Source organism: Prinia subflava, chromosome 19, assembly GCF_021018805.1.
Source record: "Prinia subflava isolate CZ2003 ecotype Zambia chromosome 19, Cam_Psub_1.2, whole genome shotgun sequence".
NCBI lineage: Eukaryota > Metazoa > Chordata > Aves > Passeriformes > Cisticolidae > Prinia > Prinia subflava.
Genome location: NC_086265.1, coordinates 7,784,152 through 7,807,916, shown reverse-complemented (window position 1 = coordinate 7,807,916; position 23,765 = coordinate 7,784,152). Strand labels below are relative to the sequence as shown.

The following is a 23,765-nucleotide window of genomic DNA, read 5'->3' as shown; positions in this document are numbered from 1 at the left end:
GTGAATAATCCTCGAAGTGTTGGAAGAACATCCCGCGGTGGGGGAAGCCTGCAGGCAGCGTGGCAGAGGAGCAGGCAGTTGTTTGTCAGCGTGAAGGACCGGCCCGCTGTGGATGCAGGGACTGCCAGGAGCTGGCTCCTCTCCTGCCGCAGCTGCAGCGTGCTCGCACTTGTTCCGGGTCTGCCCCAATGAAACATGCGAGGAGCGGCTGCAAGAACGTGCAGCAGGCACTGTGGGCTGCAGGGGCTGCGCCTCGGCACTGGGCCACACGTGCCTGTGAAAGCTTCCCCTGGCAACCAGGAGTTCATGGCACAGGGGCACAGAGGCACATGCCCGAGGGTGCTGGGCAGGAGGAGTTCCTGGCACAGGGGCACATGCCCGAGGGTGCTGGGCAGGAGGAGTTCATGGCACAGGGGCACATGCCCGAGGGTGCTGGGCAGGAGGAGTTCATGGCACAGGGGCACATGCCCGAGGGTGCTGGGCAGGAGGAGTTCATGGCACAGGGGCACATGCCCGAGGGTGCTGGGCAGGAGGAGTTCATGGCACAGGGGCACATGCCCGAGGGTGCTGGGCAGGAGGAGTTCATGGCACAGGGGCACATGCCCGAGGGTGCTGGGCAGGAGGAGTTCATGGCACAGGGGCACATGCCCGAGGGTGCTGGGCAGGAGGAGTTCATGGCACAGGGGCACATGCCCAAGGCCTCTGGGCAGGGGCGCTGTGGGCTCAGGGCTGCGGTGCCTCCCTGGTCACTGCTCTTGGAAGCGGCCCCGCCCTGGGCTTCTGTTTAAAAAGGAAGTTGGTACCAGAGAGTAGAAGGATAAAAACTGGCTTTAAAAGTTATGTGGTGCAACTTGTAGGGTTATAAATGTTCATTTGTTTATTTTGTACAGCTGTGCCTGGGGTTTTACTTAGTCAAAACTTTGTTATGTATTTACAAGATACTTAAATTTGGGAATGATAAACTCTACTGCTGGGACTTGTATTGACTTTCACACGATGTTGCAAAGGTATCTAAATAACGGTGCTGTTGCAGGCTGTCTCAGGTTAGTAACCACATCTTGAAATAGGAATAATGTTGTGGCTACAAAGTTGGGCAGTTGCAAAATCTGTATTTAAATTTATAACATTACAGATAAATAGCACGCAGAGATGAATAGTTGCTTCAGCTTGTGAGGCTGCACACTGTTGGGATGGAAATAAATCCTTCCTTCTGAATATTTCAAGTGTTGGTGACTCGATTCATCATAATGGGACAGTTGTGTGGGTGATGATCAGTACATGTGCTTAACGATCAGAAACTAAAACTATAAACTGGCACTCTAGGAGTTGTTAACATGGGAACTGCTGTTCCTACTTTACGTATTTTTATCTTCTCTGGAAAAAAGTCAAGATAATAGAAAGTTCCTGACTTCAGAAGATGTCCCAGTTAACTGCTTCATTGCAAATATAACCAGTTGTTGTGGTTTAGGGGAAGCTGACAGCCCAGAGAAATAGGTTGCACTGTGCACACTGGGACAGCACTGCCAGAACGCAAATAATCTAAATTTAGAATGTGCTGTGGAGCTGATCCTGGTCGGACTGCAGGGGGAGCACGGGGCATCAGGAGCCGTAAAATGAGCTCAGTAACTGCGGCTGCGGCTGGAACCCGCAGAGATGAGCCGGTGCTTGGGCTGCAGGGGTGCACCAGCGCCTGCATCTGCACCTCCAGGGTGGCTTTGTTTGCAGGTACTGGGATGCACACTATGGGCAGTGCATTTCTTCAGCAGAGCTCTGCGAGCGGTGCAGGGATCTGCTGCCTGGTGGCAGGCACTGAACAGTTGGATGGGGGGAGAACCTGGGCCATGGTTCAGTGTGCCTTACAAAGGACCCAGCTTTGAGAGTTTGTGCTGTTTCCTGCGTAGTCCATCAGTTATTCCAGTGGGGCTTCACAGGCCAGACAGGGGTCTGCTTGTAGCCTGACTCCTCTGTTCTGCTGAGTTCAGTCTGATGTGAGGCTTTTACACTTTTCTATAGCACACGTCAAATCGAGAAAGCATTTCTGAAGGGTCACAGAGTTTACTTAAAGCAATATGTGCTTTAAGGGCTGTGGCTGAGAATGTGAAATGTGTTAACTAGATAATACAGATTCTCAGTGTACCTGTATTATGCATGACATTTAAAATATGCACCAGCAAGTGTACCTGACTGCTTGTATGATTAGCTTCTTGCTCATAGAAATTGAGATAATCCCTCAGATGTTTAATCATCTCATCTTTCAAAAGGTGTGACATCAGAAATAAATCCAATGTCCCTTTTAATGTTTCAACTAAACAATATTCCAGTTTTGCTCCCCTCAGCTGAGGTAATGGAAGCTTAGCTGTGTTAGTGTGGGGAAATCTGACACAAACAGAAAGATGACTGTATGGGAAAGGTACTCTGGAGAGGAAACTGATTGCATCTTTATTCCAAATACGCAGCTTTTTTCCTCAGTGAATCATGTGTATTATAGTTGAACCATCAGAACGCAAAATTAGCCGTCCTTTTGTAAATAACAGCATAAACCTTTTGCTAAGAAAATGCTTGAAGGACTGTAGATGAAACAGCTACAAGAGTAGAAATCTTGGTATATTTAATTGATAAATTCATGTTCATTTAATCTGTACAAGGAAAGATAACATATTTTCCATCAATAAGCAACCTTTACTTGAGAAGCAATAACTAATTTATCAAATATTGTAAGAGACTGGGAGCAGTCTTTCTGTTTAAACAGCATCAATAGGTAAATATTGGCATTTTGCCTTTTTGTACTCTGCATAGCTGCTGCTGTCCAGTCCTTTGAAAGGAAGTAAGATTCTGCATTGTGGCAGAAAACGTGCTCAGGTCAGTACAAGGGAGGAGCCAGGGGGTTTATAATGATGAACTGGCCCGTAGTATTCGTTCGTTTCTTTCCCAAATCCAGGTTGTTCGTGCTTCAGAGTTATTTCTGGTTTTGTTTCGTGCTTGTGCCCGACCTCACTGGTCTATTGTAAACACCACAGGTGATGAGCTGAGAAAATCACTGGAGCCCAAGTGCTCATGGAGGCGGTGCCAAGTTCCTCTTAGGTGCTGGTTGCTCTGTGTTTTAGGGCTGAGGAGCTGCTAATGTGTTATGTGTACACGGGCAGCAGCAGCAGCAGCTGTGATGAACACTGGCTCTGCATGTGGCATTTCGCAGCTCCCCGTGGAGCGTTTGAGTTCGGTGTTTCGGGAGGCACAGGAACGGTGCTGTCTGTGGGCACAGGCCAAGGCTGGGGATGCAGGCAGCTCAAAGGGATTCTGTGGGAAAACCGTGCAAAAAGGATCTCCTTACACGTGTGTGCTGTGAGAATATCTCACTGATGACCCTTGCTGACTGAATTGTGTGTCCATTTTAATAACGAAAGTGAGAGTGTCAAACCGTTTGCATCTAGTGGGGACAGTGGCATCTCAAAAACACCTTGTTGCACTGTATCTCTGCTTAGGTGTAGTAGAGCCTTGATGTGGCCAGGCATTTGAATCCCTCTGATGTCTCCTTTTCTAATTGGATTTTTGTATTTTATTCTGCTTTTCCTGGTCACCAGGTACCCAGACATCTCAGCAGAGTAAGGCAAATTAAAAGAGTATCAAAGAAAGTTCTGGGACTCAATTATTGAAAATTGGTGGGATGTAAAGCCTCCCACCAATACATGATTATATTTTTATATGAAATAGTTGAGGCTAACAGAAATGTATGGAATGTAGATTTGATTATTTTTTAATTTCCTAATAATGCAGCAGTGAGCTTGAGTAGGGACAATAATCATGTAAACACATCTAAATTCTAATTAATTAAATTACCATATACTTCTAATACAGTAGAAGTTACGATAATGAGGTGCTTTGTCATTCATATAAGCAAAACCATAGAAAACATACAAAAACTTGTTAGGATTCATAGTCCAGATTTTAGAAAATTAGGTATGTTTTACTGAGACTTTTAATTAGGCTCAGGCTGTGGTATTCTTCATGAATGCGTAGGCATGTTGAACAGAAATACTCTTTATTGAGCCTATTTATTGGTGTAGCTGGGAGTGGAGTTGTGAGCTCCTGGAAAGTCGTGTAGCTGTAGGAGGCAGTGAGATGCTCCCGTGGGTCACAGTCACTGTGCTCTCATTGTGCTGCTGCCTGCTTGCACACCCTGTGTGGGCCTGGCTGCAGCTTCCTTTCCTCAGACTCTCGGTACCGATGGAACTGAGCTTGGAAAGAACTGCCACAAATCCCCTTTGATCTTCCGTGTGTGGTACAGAGGTGCTGGCAGTGTAGGTTGATGGAAGCCTGAAAGATTCTGACAGCTGGACACAGGATATGGAATTCTACTGCTTGAAAGATGATTCCTGAAGGGTTTTCTGCACCCCAAAGTGAATGGGTTAGCTCCAGATGAACTTTCTCAAACCTCAGATGTTCTGGTTGCACAGGCTGATGAGGACAAACACCTTTCCTTTGTGCAGTACCCACGAGTCAGAGTCCAAGGCAGCTGGGAAAGCCAATGGCTGTAGAGGCCAGACAGGCTGGTGAAAGAACAACAGTGTTCTGTCAATTCACTAAACTGAAAGATGTGTCACTGTCACCTCTCCCCATCTGATAAAAGTAAATTAAACAACGTGCACCACCCCTTTATTCATCTGAATTCACATTCTTTCCTTCTGAATTGAATGAATTTAATGTTCCTTATAATCGATGTTACTGATTCTCTTCTAGCTCTGCTTATGATAACGTCAACAAAGTTCGAGTTGCTATAAAGAAAATCAGTCCTTTTGAGCATCAGACGTACTGCCAGAGAACTCTGAGAGAGATCAAGATCCTACTGCGCTTCAGGCATGAGAATATTATTGGCATAAATGACATTATCAGAGCTCCAACTATTGAACAGATGAAAGATGTGTATCCTTTCAAAGTGTTATTTGCATCATTAGTAATGGTTGCCTCCTCTTTTTTGATTGTTTCTTCCCCTTCATCCTCTTCCTTCCTAAATATTAATAAAAGTTGGCTTCTATTATTCTAAATCAAAAGGAAAGTTAATAGTATTTGATCAGTTTATAGATTTGATGTAGATGACCACTAGTTTTATTTCTTTTCAAGGAAAAGAGAAAGATGTTAATCTCTATCTTCCAAGGCAAAGAACTCAACATTACAGGGAAGATTTATATCAGTCATATAATTCTAAAACTGTATTTGCTCGTAGTAGAGCTGCTGTTAGAGCTGGTTGATTTGAGGAGAAAGTAAAATGGCCAGACTGCTATAATTGTCACAAATTTCCTTGAATTAAGGGAGGAAAAATTTTACTTAACTCATTCCTGTCAAAGCAAAAAAAAAAGAATCCTTCCTTTAATATTCATTGTGATATTATTTAAAAAAATCACCTGACTGAGTATATTGGAATTTAAATTTGCTAAGAGGAGGACTGCTGTGTTCAATGTAGCATAATACATATTTTTGTAGAGAAGAACAGCTGAATTTTTAAAGTGGGAGATGGTAGAAAAAAATTGATCAGAAATTGTGAGATCTTCTACATTCCTGCTTTTATGCAACTGCAAAGAAGTATCTTGGAAGCTTATTACTCATTAACCAAATAAAACACCCTTTGTTTCTTGGCAAGCAGGATAGGAATCAGATGAAATTAAGATTCCAATAAAAGTCAGGCTCTACTATGAAGAAATCGAGGTTTATGATGATTAATTGGAGAGGATCACATGCTGGTGCTTCTTTATTCTATAAAGGGCTGCATCATGTAACAGGATTGATTGGATTCCAGACTTGTAAAGCAAGAATCAACTACAAAGTTTCATAATTGTCATCAAACAGGCAAATAAAAGAGAAAAAATGTTCTAGGAGTTTCCTTGGGTACTGTATGTTGATACCTAGCATGACACCAGGTTTTTTTGCTGCCTTACATCTAATGCCTCACAGATATATTGTGCAAGATCTTATGGAGACAGATCTTTACAAGCTCTTAAAGACTCAACACCTCAGCAACGACCACATTTGTTACTTCCTTTACCAGATTCTGAGAGGGTTAAAATATATCCATTCAGCCAACGTGCTTCACCGTGACCTCAAACCTTCAAACCTGCTGCTTAACACCACGTGTGATCTCAAGGTAAGCTGAAATTTCTTTCAGATTTTCCTGCCATGATCTTCACAAACAAATTGCTATAACCGTGAATGTGGGGTTTTTACTGGGTGTTAATGTGATTTTTGTCCTGGAAAGATTGCCAAAACATTATTTGGTTTGATAAAACAATTATCGAGATTTGAGTGACTAAGAGTCTGTTAGGCTGCTGTAATGAGTGCATCACTGTTTCCATCTGGAGGCCGACTTGGAAACAGCCTCTCAGAAAGCTGGGTGAAAATACTGAAAGCAGCATCATGTTTACCTCAAAAGTAAACTCAGTTCTGGGTATGTTTCAAGATTTGGTTTCTCTGTTTACACTGTTAATGTTTTGTTGTTGGAAAAGGACTTTGTGTTAGTGGGCAGCTAAAGCTGCATGTGAGATTCAATGCTGATTAAATGCACGGCAATTACTTAGGGAGAAAATGTTCCTAATTTGCATTTCCAGTGATGGCTCTGTACTCGTTAATACTACAGAAGGATGAGCTTAGAGCTGTTATGATTCTTGGAAAATGTCAGCTCAATGCTTAGTGGCATTCAGTAAAGCAAACCAAGTGTGAAGAATGAGAACAGAAATAGAGAATAAACCAGAAAACATGCCATTCTGTACCTTTCAGTTGGTTTTGAGTCTTCAGTGTGATCAGTTCTCACACTCCTCCCTGCGATGTGAGGAGAGCAGGGTTTCACAGTGCTGCTCTCCATGTCACAGAGAGCTGTGGAGCCTGGATCTCCTCTGCTGGAAGATAAACCCAGAGAAACCCAACAGAATTTGATAATGTTGATAACACTGTCAGTGGCATAGGGATGGTGAATAGGGAGCAGTTGTGTTCACTGTCCTTACACATGGGAAAGGCTGGGGGGAGGAAAGCAGCAGGGAAGTTTTCTTGCAGCATTGTTAAATGTGGAATTTGGTATCACAGAGCACTGTAGATATTGCAGTTTTTAAAAAAACCACCAAGCAAGTTAGCAGGAAAAAACCCTTACTGAGAGCTTCCTGTGGCTTAGAGTCCCACAGTTGCAGATCCATGGAGGAGGAGAGGTATTGGGATATATTCCCTTTTACACTGTCCATTGTGTATTTGCTGCCGACCACTGATGGAGTGGAATTGCAGAGTTTACAGTGCTTGATCTGAGGTGGTACAATGGTTTAGCTGAATACTGTGTTGCTCCTAATTACCCTTTGTTTTTTAGTGTAGTTATAACTTTCTCAATAAACAAATAACAAAAACCCACCTTCAAAATGTGAACCAGTTGTGGGCTGTACAGGTTTGTCACAATTCCAAGAGGGTCACACAGTTCCTTGCTGTTCATGTGCTGGTCCATTCTAAAGACTGGATACAGGATCAATTCTGTCTACATAATGAAAACTCACAATTATGAAAATGACCAAGAATTGTTACCTACTGTGACAGCCATAAAAAGAAGGTGATGTGGGAGCGATTTTTTTTTTTAAGGAAAACTGCAAGTTATGTTTGTTTCAGGATTTTACCAATTGCTTTGGAGATGCAACTGTTTGAACTACCATCTTATCAGTAACAATTAAATTTAATGAGTCTGATTCCTTTTATATAAATGCAAAGAGGCACAGGCTACTCAACAATAAAACTGCAGATATTTCAGTATATTAGTAGTACTGTTGGTGTCATTTCATTTGCTTAGAAAACGGTCTTATGTACATGATCCTCCTAAATCTTCCCATCTGCTTGATAGCTTCATCCAATTTTAAGCCATCTCTGTTTAAAAAAAACCCTGATACTGATTGCAAGAACATTGTTTTCAAGACGTGGAAGCTAAATATAGAAGTAGAATACTGGTTTTATTTATTTATTTATTTATTTATAAAATTATTTCTTTATTTAGCTGGAAAGTAATTTCTTCTGTTTCAGTAGCATCTGTTCTGTCTCTGCAAGGCATGAAGCACTGACTAACATACCTGGGTCTTTCATTATACAGCTTTTAATTCTCTGCTGTGACTTTGTCAAAATGCCAAGAAAATGTGCCTGTTCCAATATTGCTCTGATATTATTTGTTTTTGTTGTTTTCACTCACACGGAGAAGCTCCTGGTGCTTTGCCGGGCAGACACCATCACCTGTACGGGCACAGCGGCCCCGCAGGCCCCTCCAGCAGGGCCCTGCTCTCGCTGTGCCCGGGTGAGAAGTGTCTGCCCTGCCCGGCTCCAGCCGGGGCTGCAGGCAGGGCCCTGCTCTCCAGCCTTCCCTTCACTCTGTGCCATCGCTCCTGTCAGCTCTGCAGCCAAAACCTCTCCTTGCAGCTTCAGCCTTGAAGTCTTTCTCACTAATGGTGTTTCTGCTTTTCTGCTTAACCTGTTCCTGCTCCAGTCAGCAGGGGCTTTTTGTCATTTTAATGAGCTCTCTTTGTCATTATTCTTCCTTTGCATCCCATGAGCATTTTTCTACTTCAGTTGAGAGATTCAGAGACATCTTCTATAATTCAGTTCTTGCTTTTCACTGTGGACCAGAGTCTTTCTTCTTTTGTTTTAATAGTAACAAACCCTAGTGCTTTGCTTTTGTGTAATACTGAAATTCTGCACAAGTTTCCTTGCCTGTAATCTTATCTAGCTTTTTCCAAGGTTAGGAGGAAGAGATTACAACAATTTTGCCTGCTCCATGATTATTTTCTGAAGTCTCTAAGCTATCTTCTACAGTTTCTTCATTTCTGTCTTTAGAGGAGGCTCTTCTGATTATTTGTGTAAGCTGCTAATTGCACACAAGGCAGCTGCTCTGTTCCTGTAGCCTGGGAGAACCTTGCCATGCTCAAAAAAGGTTCTTTTTGGGGTTGTTTTCTAAGGATTCAGGGAGCTGGGTTCATTTTTTAATGTGTAGCTAAAGTAATGGCATGCAGCTTGGCTTATGACATTCATCATTGCCTTTTCTGCAGACCCTCTGGGTAACAGTCAGCTGCTGAATGTTGTCTTTCAGATGTAGCTTTTAGTCAGCTGAAGAATTCCTTCCCTAACTGATCTATCAGTTACTTCACTGACAGGCTGTCCCTACAGGAAAATTAAGAAATATCTACCAGGGCAAAGTGAGGTTTCTGTGGTTTTGGTAGGATTTTCCATTACTGACTATATTGACTACAGCCTATTTTCACTTCACATTTTCAGTATAATCACTGTACACAATTAACTATCTAAGTGTAAATATTATAAAACAAATGGAGCAGAGGTACCTCACACTGTTTGCCACTCCTGCATTTGATGCCTGGTTTTCCTGAGAGTATGTATTCTTCCATGGAAATACCCTTTGTGTGGCAATCATAACCTGGCAGGTTTTGGGGGGCAGCAGAAGCCTCTGAATGTGTCTAACCTTGCCATTGACCCGTGGGAAGGTAAGAAAGGAGCAGCTGCTCTGCTCTACAGCAGTCTGTCTTCACATTTTCAATTTTCTTAATTTCTCTCTAGATATTGAATAGTTCTGAAAGGCATGGAGCCTCCTTACCAGAGCATAACTGAAACCACATTTTTCTTTTTGCCGAATTCACTAGTCTAAATCAGTGTTTGGTTTTCTTTTCATAGTTAGATAAAGCTGTTTTCCTGGTAAGGGGCTGAGAAATATTTTCTTGCTTGTGTTTGATTTTGGGGGTATTTTTTTTTCTTTTAGGCTTATGCTTCGTTCAACAGCCCATAATCTCTCCAGTCTACCATTATCTCATGATTGGATAGGTTGTTTCTCATGCAAAGATGCAGTTACAATGATAGCTTTTGTAAAATAGGGTGTTGAAATTGGTTACAAATGTGTTGGTTGCTAATTTTGTTTTTCTGGAAGTCTTAATTGCCTTTCTTTTTGTTTTCTGCTGAGTTTCTGAGAGGTTGGAGCAGCGTATCATTGCCTGTTTGGCAAAGGTGCTGTAAGCAAGCCTGTAGTGGGACATAAATTGTGAACTATTTCTTCTTCCTGGCCCCTGAATGGCAGTTGTATGTTCTTTGTAATAATTCCAAAGCATTTTTCTTCACCTTTGTGCAAAAATTTGTTCCTAAAAACATAGGTTGCCATCACTGCCTTTGTGGGTGTTACATCCTTGATTGGGGAATGGTGAATTAGTGATATTATAGTATTGGAAATGTGTGTTTAATGTGCCTTTTTTTCCTATTTACTTCTCTAAAACCAGATTTGTGACTTTGGATTGGCTCGCGTTGCAGATCCCGATCACGATCACACAGGATTCCTGACAGAGTACGTGGCCACACGCTGGTACAGGGCTCCTGAAATCATGCTGAATTCTAAGGTAAGGCCACAGGGAGCTGCTGGGGGGCTGCTGTTGCTGCTGATTCCCTTGCGAGTTCCAGCTGTGCTTCCCCCCTCTGCTTTTAGGATCAGAGCACACGCACAGTCCTGGGGAGAGCTGGGCATGGGTTGTGATTCCAGAATCAATTTCTGGGTACTAGAACTGGGTAATCACGTGCTGCACTTCCCACACCTCCAATTCCTTGCCAGTCACGAGACTTCTTCCATCACCTTCTGTGCCACTGAGCAGGACAGGAGTGGTGGGAATGAGCATTCCATTGCTGCCTCCATCAAGGCTGCAAACATTCCCTTAATGTTATCTTGACATCTTAATTTAGGTTTAGAATGTATAATGAGGGTGAATCTGAGTCTGAATGAAGGCATATGATCCTTCTTATGTGTCAGTCTTAATGGCATTTCCTTAGTCTTCATGAAATGATTCCTTTGGTTTTTATATATTTGGAGTTACTGTTGTGTTCTGTGGCCTTTTTAAGGTGCATCCAATCCCTGTGTGCCTGGTGGGTGTCCATCAGAAGCCCTGTGTTCACTCCCACAGCCAGACATGTGTTAGCAAAACACCTGGCTGACTGCTGGGGCTGTGTTTTATATCCCGGGGTGGCTGTTGTTCCTGGGGATTTGCAGCTTTTCCAGTGGTGGGTTTGTTTGGTTGTGGCCCTAGCACGTCCAAGGCACTTTAAGAAAATAGACATTGAACCAAGTGAGGGATTTTTCCCCAGCTTCTTGTGTTTTAAACTCACTTCATGTAGTTCAAACCCTCACTGAGGCCACAGCATTGAGCCATCTACTTATCAAAGGCTTTCACAAAGAAAATATTTTGTGTTTTTAAGAGGTGGTCAAAGCTGACCTAAAAGTTGCTGGCTTAATGTGTGATTCCTTTTGTAATTCTGGTGCCTTGAGCACAGATGGTGAAGGGCTGACAGGCTGAGGGGCTGGTGCCCCTGGCTGTGGGGTCCGTGGGGACAGAGCCTCCCCAGGGGAGGGCTGGTGGCAGCAGGGCAGGCACAGTGGGGCTCTGTCACTGCCGTGCCTTTTCCTGTGGATGGATCCATGCCCGTGGATATCCCACGGTTTGTTCCATTCCCATTGTATCCCAGTGACTGGTGTGGCCTCCTCCCAGCACCTCCGCCTCTTCCTGCCTGCCACGTTGTACAGCCCAGGCAGCAGCAGCCACTGCTTTGGCCATTTCCCCTTGGCCTAAGGCCTCCTCCTGGAGTGCTTAGATCCCCTCAGGAGGGACGGCTGCTTTCACACTCACTGTGTGCAGGGGCTGTGCAATTCAGAATACCTGGTTTCCAAAATGTTTTAGTTGAAATTTGTTGTAAAATTAGGGAATCTCAACAATTCGCACTTGGTAACAGATTTAGCTAAACTTAAAGAATCCTTTTGGAAAACCATATCTTGGAGACTTCAGTTCTTGCTACCCCCCCTTCAAAGTAGTGTTTAAATATGTGGTTCTTAATTATTTCATTTGTGCAGAAACACCAAGCAGCATGAGCAAGCATGACTCATCTAAAAAAGAAGAAGAGGGTTTGTGTGCACTTTCACAGTTTACTAAAGTGACATGTATCTGCTATTATGCAAAAATTTGACAAAAATGTGTTTGTGCTTGGCTTGCAGGGTTACACCAAGTCTATTGACATCTGGTCAGTGGGCTGCATTCTGGCAGAGATGCTCTCCAACAGACCCATCTTCCCAGGAAAACACTACCTTGACCAACTTAACCACATCCTTGGTAAGCTTGTGGAAAAGCAGCATTCCCACATCCATCTGTCTCTCCATCCTTTCTGCCAGCTGGGCTGGTCTTTCTCCAGTGGGTCACTGTGTGAGGTGTGGATCTGCAGCTGTGTCTGCTGTCCCCTCTAGTTATTTTTGCAGTGATTGCTACAGGTAATCATAGTTTTGGGGACAACTAGAGAATACTACCAGTTGATTTATTACATCAGCAGATACATTTTTAATACAAAATTTTAAAAAAATTAAAAGCTCATACATTACTATGTCCAGGTCAATTTTTTAAAAAATTTCTGTAGGTACATCAATTACTGGGATCTTTTTAAGAGTTTACAGATCATTAGAAAACTCAGATCCATTTATTTATTTTAAAAATGGTTTTTAGTAAAAGTTTTTAAAACTCCTCAGGTATTCTGTATCCTTAAAACATTTGGTCTGAAATCTCCTTTCCAGCAGTTTTAATATTGAGTTTTAGCAGATATGATACAGCTGTATTAATGTGCTTTTCACAGTATGCACTATTGTTTGTATTCATGTTTTTAGGTATACTTGGATCCCCTTCCCAAGAAGATTTGAACTGTATAATAAATTTAAAGGCCAGAAACTACTTGCTTTCCCTACCACACAAAAATAAGGTACCATGGAACAGGCTGTTTCCAAACGCTGACCCCAAAGGTATTTTATACTCTATTATGTTGTATCAAAGCAATGGCAGGATGAGAGCTTTTATAACCTTAAAATTTATCTTTATATTGGAAATACAACATGCAGACACCTTAAAATAGCACTGTAAATCTCATATAAAATCATAAACCAGCACAAAGCCCTCACACTAGTTAATCTTTTTAATGCAATTTTTAGTAACTTTGGATTACCTGTTGTGGAGTTTGGTCTTTAACGTGCATGTGAAATCCAAGCTCTTGTCAGTGTCCTTGGAAGCACAGATGTTATCTGAGTGCTGAACACCAGCACTGAGTTTCAACGCTGGCACCAAAACAGGTCTTGAGCTTTGTTCCTGACATCAGCCAGGAGGCAGCCGCTGCTGCTGCCCTGGGCAGGGTTTGTGCAGGCCGCATCAGTTCTAGGTCAAACAGGGTCTGTCAGTGAGCGGGGTCCTTCAGCACCATGAGAGCTTAAAACTTAATGGGTTAAAAAATTCAGTTGGGATATGTGGAGCAAAAGTTAGAAAAGCAAGGAATAGAATAGTTGCTAACCTTTCTTAACAAGACTTCAGTAAAGGGTAAATATGATTTTGTTTTGCTAGATAGCTATTAATTTACCTTTTATACTCCATACAGTTTAAGGGTGGTTGTGTTCACAGTACAGTGCTCTTGTATCTGCTCTAGCACAATTTGTAAGTCGCTTCTTTTTTAACTGATATGATAATTTACTCTTAGTGGATATGATCAGGTACTGAATTACCATGTAAAAGCTGATTCCTGCGGATGGAACTGTATGGAGCTTATTATCCCTGTCATTGAGGAAAACAGCAGTGATTTATTCTGCTTTTGTAACAGTGCTCATCAGTGTGCGAGTCCTCCCGTGGGCTCTGACAGCTCGGATGGCAGCAGTGCTGGTCCCCCAGCGGAGGGGGCAGTGCCACCCTGGGAGCAGCTGTGCCAGGGCAGCCCTCAGGGCCGGCTGCCGCTCAGGGCAGGGACCGGGCTGGGCTGAGCAGAGGAGCCACAGCCAAACCATCACAGCTGGTGGTGGTTACAGGGCAGGCTGGGCTTTGGGAGCTGCCCTCGAAGGCAGTTGGGTCTCCTGTGCAGTCTGGGCGCTGCAGGGACCCCGAGGAGCCGCTGCAGTGTCGGGGTGCTGGTGCATCCTCCCTCCCCAGGCTGCGCTGTGAGCTGAGGTCACAGGCGTGCTCCCCGTCCTGGTGCAAAGCTGCAACTGCTGCACTGCATCAAGAAGCCTCTGTTAAAGCTCTGGTTCATAAATGATGTGGTGGGAAGAGGAATGTGATGGAATTTAGGATACTGCAGATATCTTAGGGCTTCTTGCTCCTATAATCAGTTTTTTTCTCTTCTTGGAAAAGGGAAATGTGTTACAGCAAAGTAGCTGACCAACTTCAGTAGCACTGATTTGTGATGTCTGTCCAGAGTTTCACCAGACCTCACTCTCTTACTGGATCTTCAGGTTCTTTATGGATTCTTTACAAGTTGTCTTCAAGAGATTTTGTCTGAATCTCATGAATATAAATGCATTTGCATCTTCTCTGGAGAGTATCTTCTGTGCTGCTGGTTGTGCCAGAATAGTTCACTGTGATGATCTAGAACTCCTAATGACTTCTGGATGGTATTTTCATCTGTAAACAGCCAAGTTTTCTTTTCAGAATAAAAACATAATCATAATTATTTATTTCAGAAAAGCTCCATCTTAGTTTGGATTTTGGCACAAAAATCCAAAGCATTTTTCTTTGAAAAAATGAAAAAGTCTCATTTCTTTAATTTCTGTTGTAGTTCAAACCAGGTTGTACCGTAGGATTCCATGTGTTTTTGCCTTCCCACCCACTGTGTGCCTGGAGGGCCTTTGGCAGGGTCACACCAGTGCTGGGGCAGGCACAGCCTCTGCCCAGGTTACAGGTCCCAGCTACAGCAGGGGTGCACTGCCATTGGCACAGACCTTGGGTTCTGGGTATTGTCTGGGTAAGCTCAGGGTTTGTAACACTTCTGTGGAGTGTGTATTAAATTCTTGCTCACTTTTTTTCCTCTTAGCACTTGATTTGTTGGATAAAATGTTGACCTTTAATCCTCATAAGCGGATTGAAGTGGAGCAAGCTTTAGCCCATCCATATCTGGAGCAGTATTATGATCCAAGTGATGAGGTAAAGATATTGTTAAAATGTAAACATTGATAAAATGATACAGCTGATTATTTTCTACTTTAGTTTAAGGGTAATGTTTCTGCTGCATTAATGGAGTTGAAGAACAAATTACATCAACTTACCAAAATTTGTATTTCTCACTTTAGTACAACACTTAGGAGATGCCACACAATAAATAGATATTAAGGTGCCCTCCCTCTCCAGACAATGGAGATTCTCAACTCATGTGAGACCTGGTTTCATAATGTCTGAGGTAAAGGAGAAGAATGACTGAGTTTGTCATCTGATTATGCTTTAAAAACCCTGAATTGGAGCTGGCTGTAGTTTATGTACAATTCTGAGGAGATTCCTGGCTCCTCTTTGTGAAGAAATAGGGGAGGAAGAAATAAGCTAGTTTTCCTTAAGGGCCAGATATGTTTATTCCAAGAAATAAAAATGTTTAAGATATTTTTTTTCTTCAAAGTAGATACTGAGTTGTGACCCTCAAATAAATATTTCAACTTGTGGTTTGGATTTGCCCAGGTACTTAGTGCGGTTGATGTACAGTTTGGTCAACTAATATGTAAAGCACACACAGGACTAACAGGAAGAGTTCTGCCTTGAAGACTGCTCAGTGTTAGATATTTTTGTGAAGGACATTTTCAGATTTTTTCCCCATCCATGAAAGGCTTACATGAAATTCAACAGCACAGTGACATTAGAGTAATCATATTTCTTTGTATTATTAAGCCTGTAGCTGAAGCACCCTTCAAGTTTGATATGGAGTTGGATGACTTGCCGAAGGAAAAGCTGAAAGAATTGATTTTTGAGGAAACTGCAAGATTCCAGCCAGGATACCGATCTTAAATCGTGCATAGGTAAAGTGACACCAACAGGGGACACCTGGGCAGGGGGAAATTTGGGACTTTGGTGCTGCTGGTGGAATGCAGGATTTGCCTTTCCCAGTGCCCAGTGATTTCCTGCCCAAGGGCCTGACCTCAGTCCTGTCCTGTTTTTGAGGAAGGTTCTGTTTGCCCACAGCACTGAAGTGGAATTCAGGCAACTGCCCGAGGTGTTCACTTTGTTTGTAGGTTACATTCAGGGAAGAAGAATTGCATTTCAGTAGTGCTGCTTAGAATAAAAGCAATGGTAAAGCTTTGAAATGCAAATTTTATTAAAAAAATATTTTAGGGGTCAATGTTCTTCATATATTAAAGATATGTAATTTCGTCATACGGCTTCAGATGCTTTCCTCCTAAATGTAATGTACAGAGCAGAAATCTCTTAAATTATTTTAAAGGAAAAAACCCACACATAGAATTTCAGTATGAATTACCTTTAGTTTTAAGTAGCTCCCAAACAGAGTGAGTAAATAAGAAGGGTATTTAAATATTCCTAAATCAATTTCGAACAATCTTCGTAGCATTTTGAAGGTCTAAAAGTTTAATTTAAAATGAAATGTACTGCCTCTAACTTTTTTTTTTTAATCAATGAACTTAACTGGTTTTCCTGTACCACAAAGCTTGCAAGTCTCAGGAGTTTCATACCACATTGGTCAAACACTGATTTGATTGCAGTACTCATGAAACTTCTGTCATACTAATAGGGGAAAGTGCCAAAGTTTCATGAGTGGAAGGGAAGAACAATCCAGCAGGCTGCCCTGGGTTGCCTGGGCTGTGCTGTGTGTGCTCTCCTCCCTCAGAGCAGCATCCTGCAGTCACTGCTTTGTGTGGGCAGTCCAGCAGGAGGGTGAAGGTTTGAGCCAGGGCACTTGCTGCCAGAAATCCACGGCTCTGCTGGCAGTGTGCAGGAGCTTTGTGGCTTTGTACTAAAAGTGAGATCTCAGTTTCTGCATTGCATATACTCCTAGATTTTCATTTAATTATGAATTAATAGGAAAGAAAAAGAAAAAAAAAGTGGGGGAAACCTAAAAATATAGTTTCTACTTAAATAGGGTAACTGCTGTTGCCACTGGCTTGAATACTTGGTTGTATAGAAGCTCGCAAATGAATGATTTTCATTTTTTACAAATAGTGCATTTGGTTTATTTAAGCTTGCTAGGTAATATTGGAACTGTTGCAATAATTAAAAGGTAGGGCAATCTGAGGTTCACACACTGGCTCTGTAAGTTGGCATTGTGGATAGAGCAGACCTGGGACACAGTAAGTGGCTGGTGTTAATGTCCCACCCGTGTTTTCTGTGTGAGAATACAGCTGTGCATGTACACATGGTGCAAGAAAGTTACATAAATTTTGAGGAACAAGATGAAGCCTGTTGCTAATAGGCTGCAGTCTGAAAGAAGGACAGTGAGTGGTTACTGCTGTGGTAAATCACAGTTCATGATCTCTTGTTTGCCTCTTTGCCCAGACCATTTTTACCTAGGTTGTATTAGGGATTAAAGGATAAAAGGATTAGGGATGAAGATATCAGGGATCTGTTGCTCGCAGAAATTTCTGGTTTGATATAAATGTTACCTTCAAATGCTGCTGTGCAGAGTTGATTTGGCCAGCACAGTACTGAAATTGAAATGCTGTACTTAGCTTGATAAGTATATGCTGGTAATTTGTCCGAGTCATTTGTGGTTAGGATTGTCAGCTATACCTCAGTTTAAACAGAGCTGCTTGGCATCCTAGTGAGGGCCCTTCCCCAGGAGCTGGCTTCAAATGCACAGTGACAGTGTCCTGCTGTGCATTCCTGTCCCCCTGCACACTCCCCTGGGCTTTATCCACCAGCTCTTCTCACTGGGCTGTTCTCAAGATTCAAAGTGTCCCCTGGGCTGTGGGTTTTGGAACTGAGAAGCAATATGAAAATAACAGATTTTTGGTTCAGACAAACAATGTACTTCATTGATTTGTTATGTTTAATCTTCCTAATTTTTTGAAGAATAGTTTAGAATGGAATGCCCTGATACCCACTGTCTTCAAATTCTTTTTTAACATCTGTAGATCCTGCTGGCTCTGGCTCATGGTAACGCAGTGTGCACAGAGCACAGAAATAGGAAAGGGCTTGTTTTAAAAGGTGATGTTAAGCTTCCTTTACTGAAATATGTCTCTGCTCTCTTTTGTAGGACAAGGACTTAAAGGACTGGGCATGCTCAAACGTTGCTGTTCCTCTTCCCAGTTCTTTATTGTTGGTCATGTCTTGTGGCCTCTCTCAGCTTATCCACTAACTCCTTTGAGCCATTCAGGAGGGCGGTTCCTGGTAGTTTTGGCTTTTCATGCTTTCAATGAATCTTTTAAGCCTGAAGAATTGTAATTGACACTCCTATGCGTAATGCCCATTGTTGACCTGTTGCAGTACTGTACTGTACGTGCACCTACTGCTGCCCGTGTTTTAACTGCTTGCTTTCTGGTTTGAAAGATGCAGTGGTTCCTTTCACTCCTGGATCAATATCCAAGAAGATAATTCAATAAACCTCTAAGACGTTTACACCATGAACTATGTTTTTCTGACTTTACTGAAGTCGCTGGCATTTTTTTTTTTTTAGAAAAGCTACTATTCAGGGCACTTTAAGTCAGTGACATCCCAGAATTTTTTTGCACGTCCTTTTTAAATAGAAATGGTTGGTTAGCATCCAGCAGAGTGTACCATTATGCTATGGATTGCAGCATAAGTTGTGTTCATGTTAATCTTGCTTATGCACTTGTTTGGGTGTCCTGTGCTGTACATACAGGTAATTCTATCCAGTGTAAGAGCCACATAGGAACCCAACTTAAATGAATTCACCTAAGAAACATTTTTCCATGTATTGACAAAATTTGTACTTTTTTCTCCCTGCTTTTTCTGAGAGAGATCATTTAAAGTTTACCCGTGTTGGAGGCTTAGTACTGCCCAGGTTCCTACCACGCAGTGGTGTTTGTGCGGCCTGTGCCAAGGCAAGGTGGCAGCTGCAGCTGTGTTTGCTCCCTGGGTGCTGAAGGGTTAACACAGCCCACGATGGCAGCGTGACCCCATGGCCAGTGCTTCTCCTGATGGCAAGCAAGAAACCAAAATACGATGTTAATTAACTCAGTCTACATCCTGCATACCAATGAAATGCTTCAAATGAGGATTGATAGTTTTGACATTTGAATCTAATCACTGACATTCAGATTCTTGCAGAGAGGAACACTGCATCTTCAAATGAGAAAGTTTGATTTTACTTTTGCTCCTACAGCATGTCAGCATCTCAAGTTCATTTCTTGCAACCTACACTATGGTGATTTGTAATCAAGCCTCCATGAGCTCGTGACATGAAGTACTGTTCTGTTGTCAAGTACTATCAAACTTTTCTGATAATGCTGAGTTAGGACAACCAAACAAAGCTAGCACTAAATAACATTTAAAATTGTATACCTTTTAATGATCTTTTCAAGTATTTGTTACTGAAATTGTACAATGTGGAGTTTACTAGGTGTTATGTTCCAGTGCAGTGCCTCCTTTTCTTTCCCCACTGCTCTCTGTGGTGAGAAATTTGCCTTGTTTAAAATAATTACTGTGCCCTCGCATGACTGTTAAAGCTTTCTGTGCAAAGATGATTGTCTAAGTGCCACATGCCTATGATTGAGAAAAAAAATAATCTATTGTTACCTCTGAGTTGTGTTCAACTGAAATGCTATTCAACAAATAACTTAGGAAAAATCATTCTATTTTTAGCTTTTCATATCTCTGCTGTCTTTTTCTCATTTTATTTTGGCAGCAGTGAAGAATGGATTGTATAAAGACTGCTTGCTAATATGAACAAAATGCACTTGTAATTCCTGGAAATAAATTTAAATCTTATATCTTCACATTAACATTAAGAATTAGTTTTTGGTTTCCTCTTGGGTAATGTCTTTGAATGGAAATCAGGTTCAATTGCTACTGTAGTACATAAGGATGCTGGCTGGTTAATAACTCCAGGCTTCCTCATACCATTTAGTCTGCTCTTCAGAGAAATCTAGAAAGCCATTAACTTAGACTCCAGTAGATAAGGGTGCTTACAAGATTCCATTTCAAAATTTTCTTTTTCCTATAGTTTAAGTGTTAGTCTGCCAAAACTAATTTTTAATAAGCAAGGGTTCATCAATAAAGGGCATTTTCTATTAGGAAGTTCCTGTGGTACATAAATCTCTGTTGTGGGGAACAAATTCAGAGCTTTGTCAGGACACTGCACAAGTGATCATGGAATCGTGGTATGGAACCTATGCTAAAAACATTTCTGTAGAAGAAATATGCACTTGACTGTTGATACCAGTGTAGAAATTTCTCTTGACCTTTCTACACATCTTTACCAAAATGCTTTTCTCACTCAGTTTTGAAAAGTTGAAATATTTCTAGAATCTCTGCTACTTGCATGATCATCATTACAACAGGAATCATTTTTGGCATGGTTGGAAAGATGACTGTTACTGAAATTAGTTTGTAACACCTCAGTTTTAATTTATTAAGGGAGAACTTTGGCAGCTTACTTCACCCTTCTCTTTCCCAATTCTTTTTTTTTTTTTAATACTTTCTTTAATTTGGGATGTTTGGGGAGGTGTAGGCTTACCCTTGCATCCTGTCTTTCTGCATGAGAAGCCGAGGGTTTGCTTTACCTAATGTCTGGTGCTTCTGGGCTTTCTTCCTTAACTACTTTTGCTGAATCCAATTGGCATCCATCGGGATTTGTAACCACATTCATCAATCTTTTACTGAATGCAGTAAACACTGCTGGGCTGATTTGTTAATGCATCAAATGCTGAAGCATGATTTTTTTTGGTCAGATTTTGAAAATAGTGTAAAGAAGGTGCCTCTAACAACACTGTGTTAGGTCAGTTATTTCATCATTTTACATTGGGTTCTTTTCTTTATGCAGTTTTATATTTTAGAGCGGAGAACAGCAACTCTTAATCGAAGTAGCATGCATATTTCATGGTAAAGATGCTTTGGGAATAAGGAATGTAAACAGTTCACTGTCAAAAACATTCCAACCTTACAGCTGAAGAAAAATATGCAAACACAGAATTCTCATGGATGCTTTGGCAAACAAGCTCTGACTCTGCTGTCCTGCCTGTGGCCAGACTCTTCCTCACCCCGTGACACCAGAGCCGGGCCGTGCGCGCCGGGAGCGTCCGGGAGTGGCAGTGGGGACAGAACTCTGCAGTGGCCAAACAAAACCTGAGGAGCTGAGCAGGGCTTTCCTGGCAGAATGAGAGAAAGAAAAACCTGTTGTTGCTGCCCACTGTTAATATGCTACAATATATTTATACCATGTCGAAGTTGTTTGCTGAGCAACTGTACTATAGATTTAAACTTTATTAATATATATTTGCTTATGTTAGTGTAGTTTATATAGTCCTTGGTTATTAATAAATTTATTGTGTTGTTACAGCACAGTGATATGGTATAAATATAGGTCTATACATACACACCATATACTTACAAATTTGGTCCCTTGCATAGTACTTTTATATTTGTACAGCAATGTCTTCAAGCAATCCCAGATTTTAGGGGAAATATTTTTGTAAATGCAGTGGTTTAAACAAAAAAGTCCAAACAATCCTTTTAACTAAGTTTTAAATACATTTGTGGTTCAAAATGGTTTAGTTAACAATTGAAATCAAGACACTAAATTAGTGAAAAGTGCACATTAGTAAAGTGAAGCTTACAGTGGTTTTTGTAGCATGTGCTGTGATCAAACCAAGTGACACATCGGCGGAAATGTAGAAGTGGGACTACATGTGTAAATCTAGAACAAATTTCTAAAGGTTGCAGCTGGTTTACTTACTATTGTTGCCTTTTCTCGTGTTGTATCAGTGTAGAGCACTCTTAAAATACTCAAACTGCTTTGTCTTTGCTTTGTACTGTTGGTGCCTTCTTAGTCATGTACCCCACAAGTCCTGCATAGCTAATTTAGTTAATGGTAAGTTTAAAATAAAAAAGCAAAGGAAGATTTTATAAAAAAATAAATCATTTTCTGTATGTTCTTATTCATTGTAACAATTAAACATTTATATTGTGACAGATTTGTGATTTGGTTAATCTGTATAGATCAATTGTAAGTAGCAAAGGTTTATATTTCGTCTTATTCTTTTGATGTTGTAAACGTTTGTGATTTTCTTTTTTAAATCAGGTAACTTAATGTTCTGTTTTGTTTTTGGCATCTGAATCTTGTAAAAACAAATGCAAAGAAAATCATTAAATTGTGTCCCTGTATTACCAAACCAGCATAGTTCCGTGCATATCTAGAGCGACTGGGACTCTGCTTTGCCCTGAGCTGCTCCAGAACTGCCCCTGCGGGGAAGCGCAGGGGGAGCAGCGCAGGCAAGAGCTGGAACTGCTCACGGTGTCCCCTGTGGAACTGCACCAGCTTGGAATTGAATTAGGGAAGGCATCAAAAACAAAGACAAAGATGAGCTTTCTTTATAGACAGGCAGGAATGTTTTGTCTTTGGTGTGAGAAAATTATGAGATCTTGACCTGCTGAGTGATGCGAATCAGTTTCAGTGTCTCTGATGGTTCATGGGCTTTTTGGACACTCTTTATGTGGATATTCATATTGCACTGTTCCCATGAAATCTTGAAAATTATTACTTGCATAATCTGTAGAAACCAAACGTTTTCATTTTAGTACTGGAAGGGTTCTTCTCTAACCGGGGGTTTGAAATGTGGGAATTCTGGGAGCAGTGCAAGTAAGTTCATATCGTTGTCATGGACTTCTTATTCTTCTTCAAAGAACTGAACTCTTAAAAGGTGTTGCTGGATAATGGCAGCCAAAAACTTCTCTAATTAATATGAAAATGCATAAAATGTGACCTGTAACTAAAGAAAGCTTAACCATAACTGACCATTCTGTAACAGCTCTGAGAATTGGCTTGTAAAAATTCATCTCTCACTCCCCTCCTTGGCTTTCACTGCAGAGTACAGATTTCTTTCCTCCCAAGAATAATACAGAATTTCATTTTCACCATGTTTCTGTGTGTTCTTACATTTTTTTTGGCTGTGGCTGTTCCCCTGGCAGGAGGTGTGTTCACCATAGCATGCACTTCAGGGAGGGACTTCAGGGTACAAGCACAGCTGCTTGGCTCCAGGAAGGTTTTGACAAGCAACTGATTGACTTAACGTTGTTGTGATCCTTGTTTCAGTGGGAATGGAAACACAGATTTCCTGTGTCTCACCAGAACCGGCTGTTATCTCTCCATCTGTAGTGGGCACTCCTGGGCATGTGGGTCAGGGTGGTGGTTCCAGTGAGCAGCCCCAGGTGCTGGGCAGATGCTGCACTCAAATACTCAGGAAGGAGCTGGCAAGGAGCTGCTTCTGAGTACAAACTGTTTATTGGAAGAGATTAATGTAGGTCTGATGGCATCAAGCTGTGGAGAACTCTGGCCTGGGACTCTGCAGACCAAAGATAATTCTGTGTTGTTCATGTCTCATCTTCAGTTATTCTTTCTACTAATTTGCATATATGTAACACTGAAAAGCTTAAAAAATCAAGAACATTTGAGGCATGTAGAAGACTCACGAGCATCATCACATCAACGTGTGCCGCATCTGTCAGTGGTTGCCTTGCTCTGATGTCACCATTCGAGTGCAGGAGCTTCAGAAGGAGTTCTAGAGCCTTGGCTCTGCTTCCAAAGGCAGCTTTGGTGTGTCTGCTGAACACCTTCCTGGTGTCAGAGGTGTTCACATCCCCATCAGAAATGCGGCCCTGCTCGTGAGCTGGTTGTGTGAAGCCTGGTCTTGGGAGTTGGATGTGAGGACTGTTCTGTAACCCCTCTGTCTGTTCCCTGTAGTTTATAAATTACATGCATGACTTTCCTTCATGTGTTTTCTAAAACTCTGTCTTTTTTTCAGTACATCTTGCTATTGGCAATTT

The 23,765-nt window shown here is 41.8% G+C and overlaps 1 protein-coding gene and 1 long non-coding RNA gene across 2 annotated transcripts in view; one reads left to right on the top strand and one right to left on the bottom strand.

Annotated features, from left to right (window-relative positions):
* The window catches only part of MAPK1 (mitogen-activated protein kinase 1), a 34,931-nt gene extending 12,070 nt beyond the window's left edge, over window positions 1-22,861 (top strand). Inside the window, exons 2-9 of the mRNA XM_063415758.1 lie at window positions 4,735-4,917; window positions 5,944-6,133; window positions 10,275-10,391; window positions 12,029-12,143; window positions 12,686-12,817; window positions 14,863-14,972; window positions 15,702-15,829; window positions 18,019-22,861. Of these exons, the coding sequence (XP_063271828.1) occupies window positions 4,735-4,917; window positions 5,944-6,133; window positions 10,275-10,391; window positions 12,029-12,143; window positions 12,686-12,817; window positions 14,863-14,972; window positions 15,702-15,818 (964 nt within the window). The 3' untranslated portion in view covers window positions 15,819-15,829; window positions 18,019-22,861. The remainder of the gene's footprint in view (window positions 1-4,734; window positions 4,918-5,943; window positions 6,134-10,274; window positions 10,392-12,028; window positions 12,144-12,685; window positions 12,818-14,862; window positions 14,973-15,701; window positions 15,830-18,018) is intronic.
* LOC134560120 (uncharacterized) overlaps window positions 6,661-23,765 on the bottom strand; it is a 32,600-nt gene continuing 15,495 nt past the window's right edge. Inside the window, exons 2-3 of the long non-coding RNA XR_010082675.1 lie at window positions 7,379-7,498; window positions 6,661-6,881 (exon numbers count right to left, since the gene is read on the bottom strand). This is a non-coding gene — a long non-coding RNA (uncharacterized LOC134560120). The remainder of the gene's footprint in view (window positions 6,882-7,378; window positions 7,499-23,765) is intronic.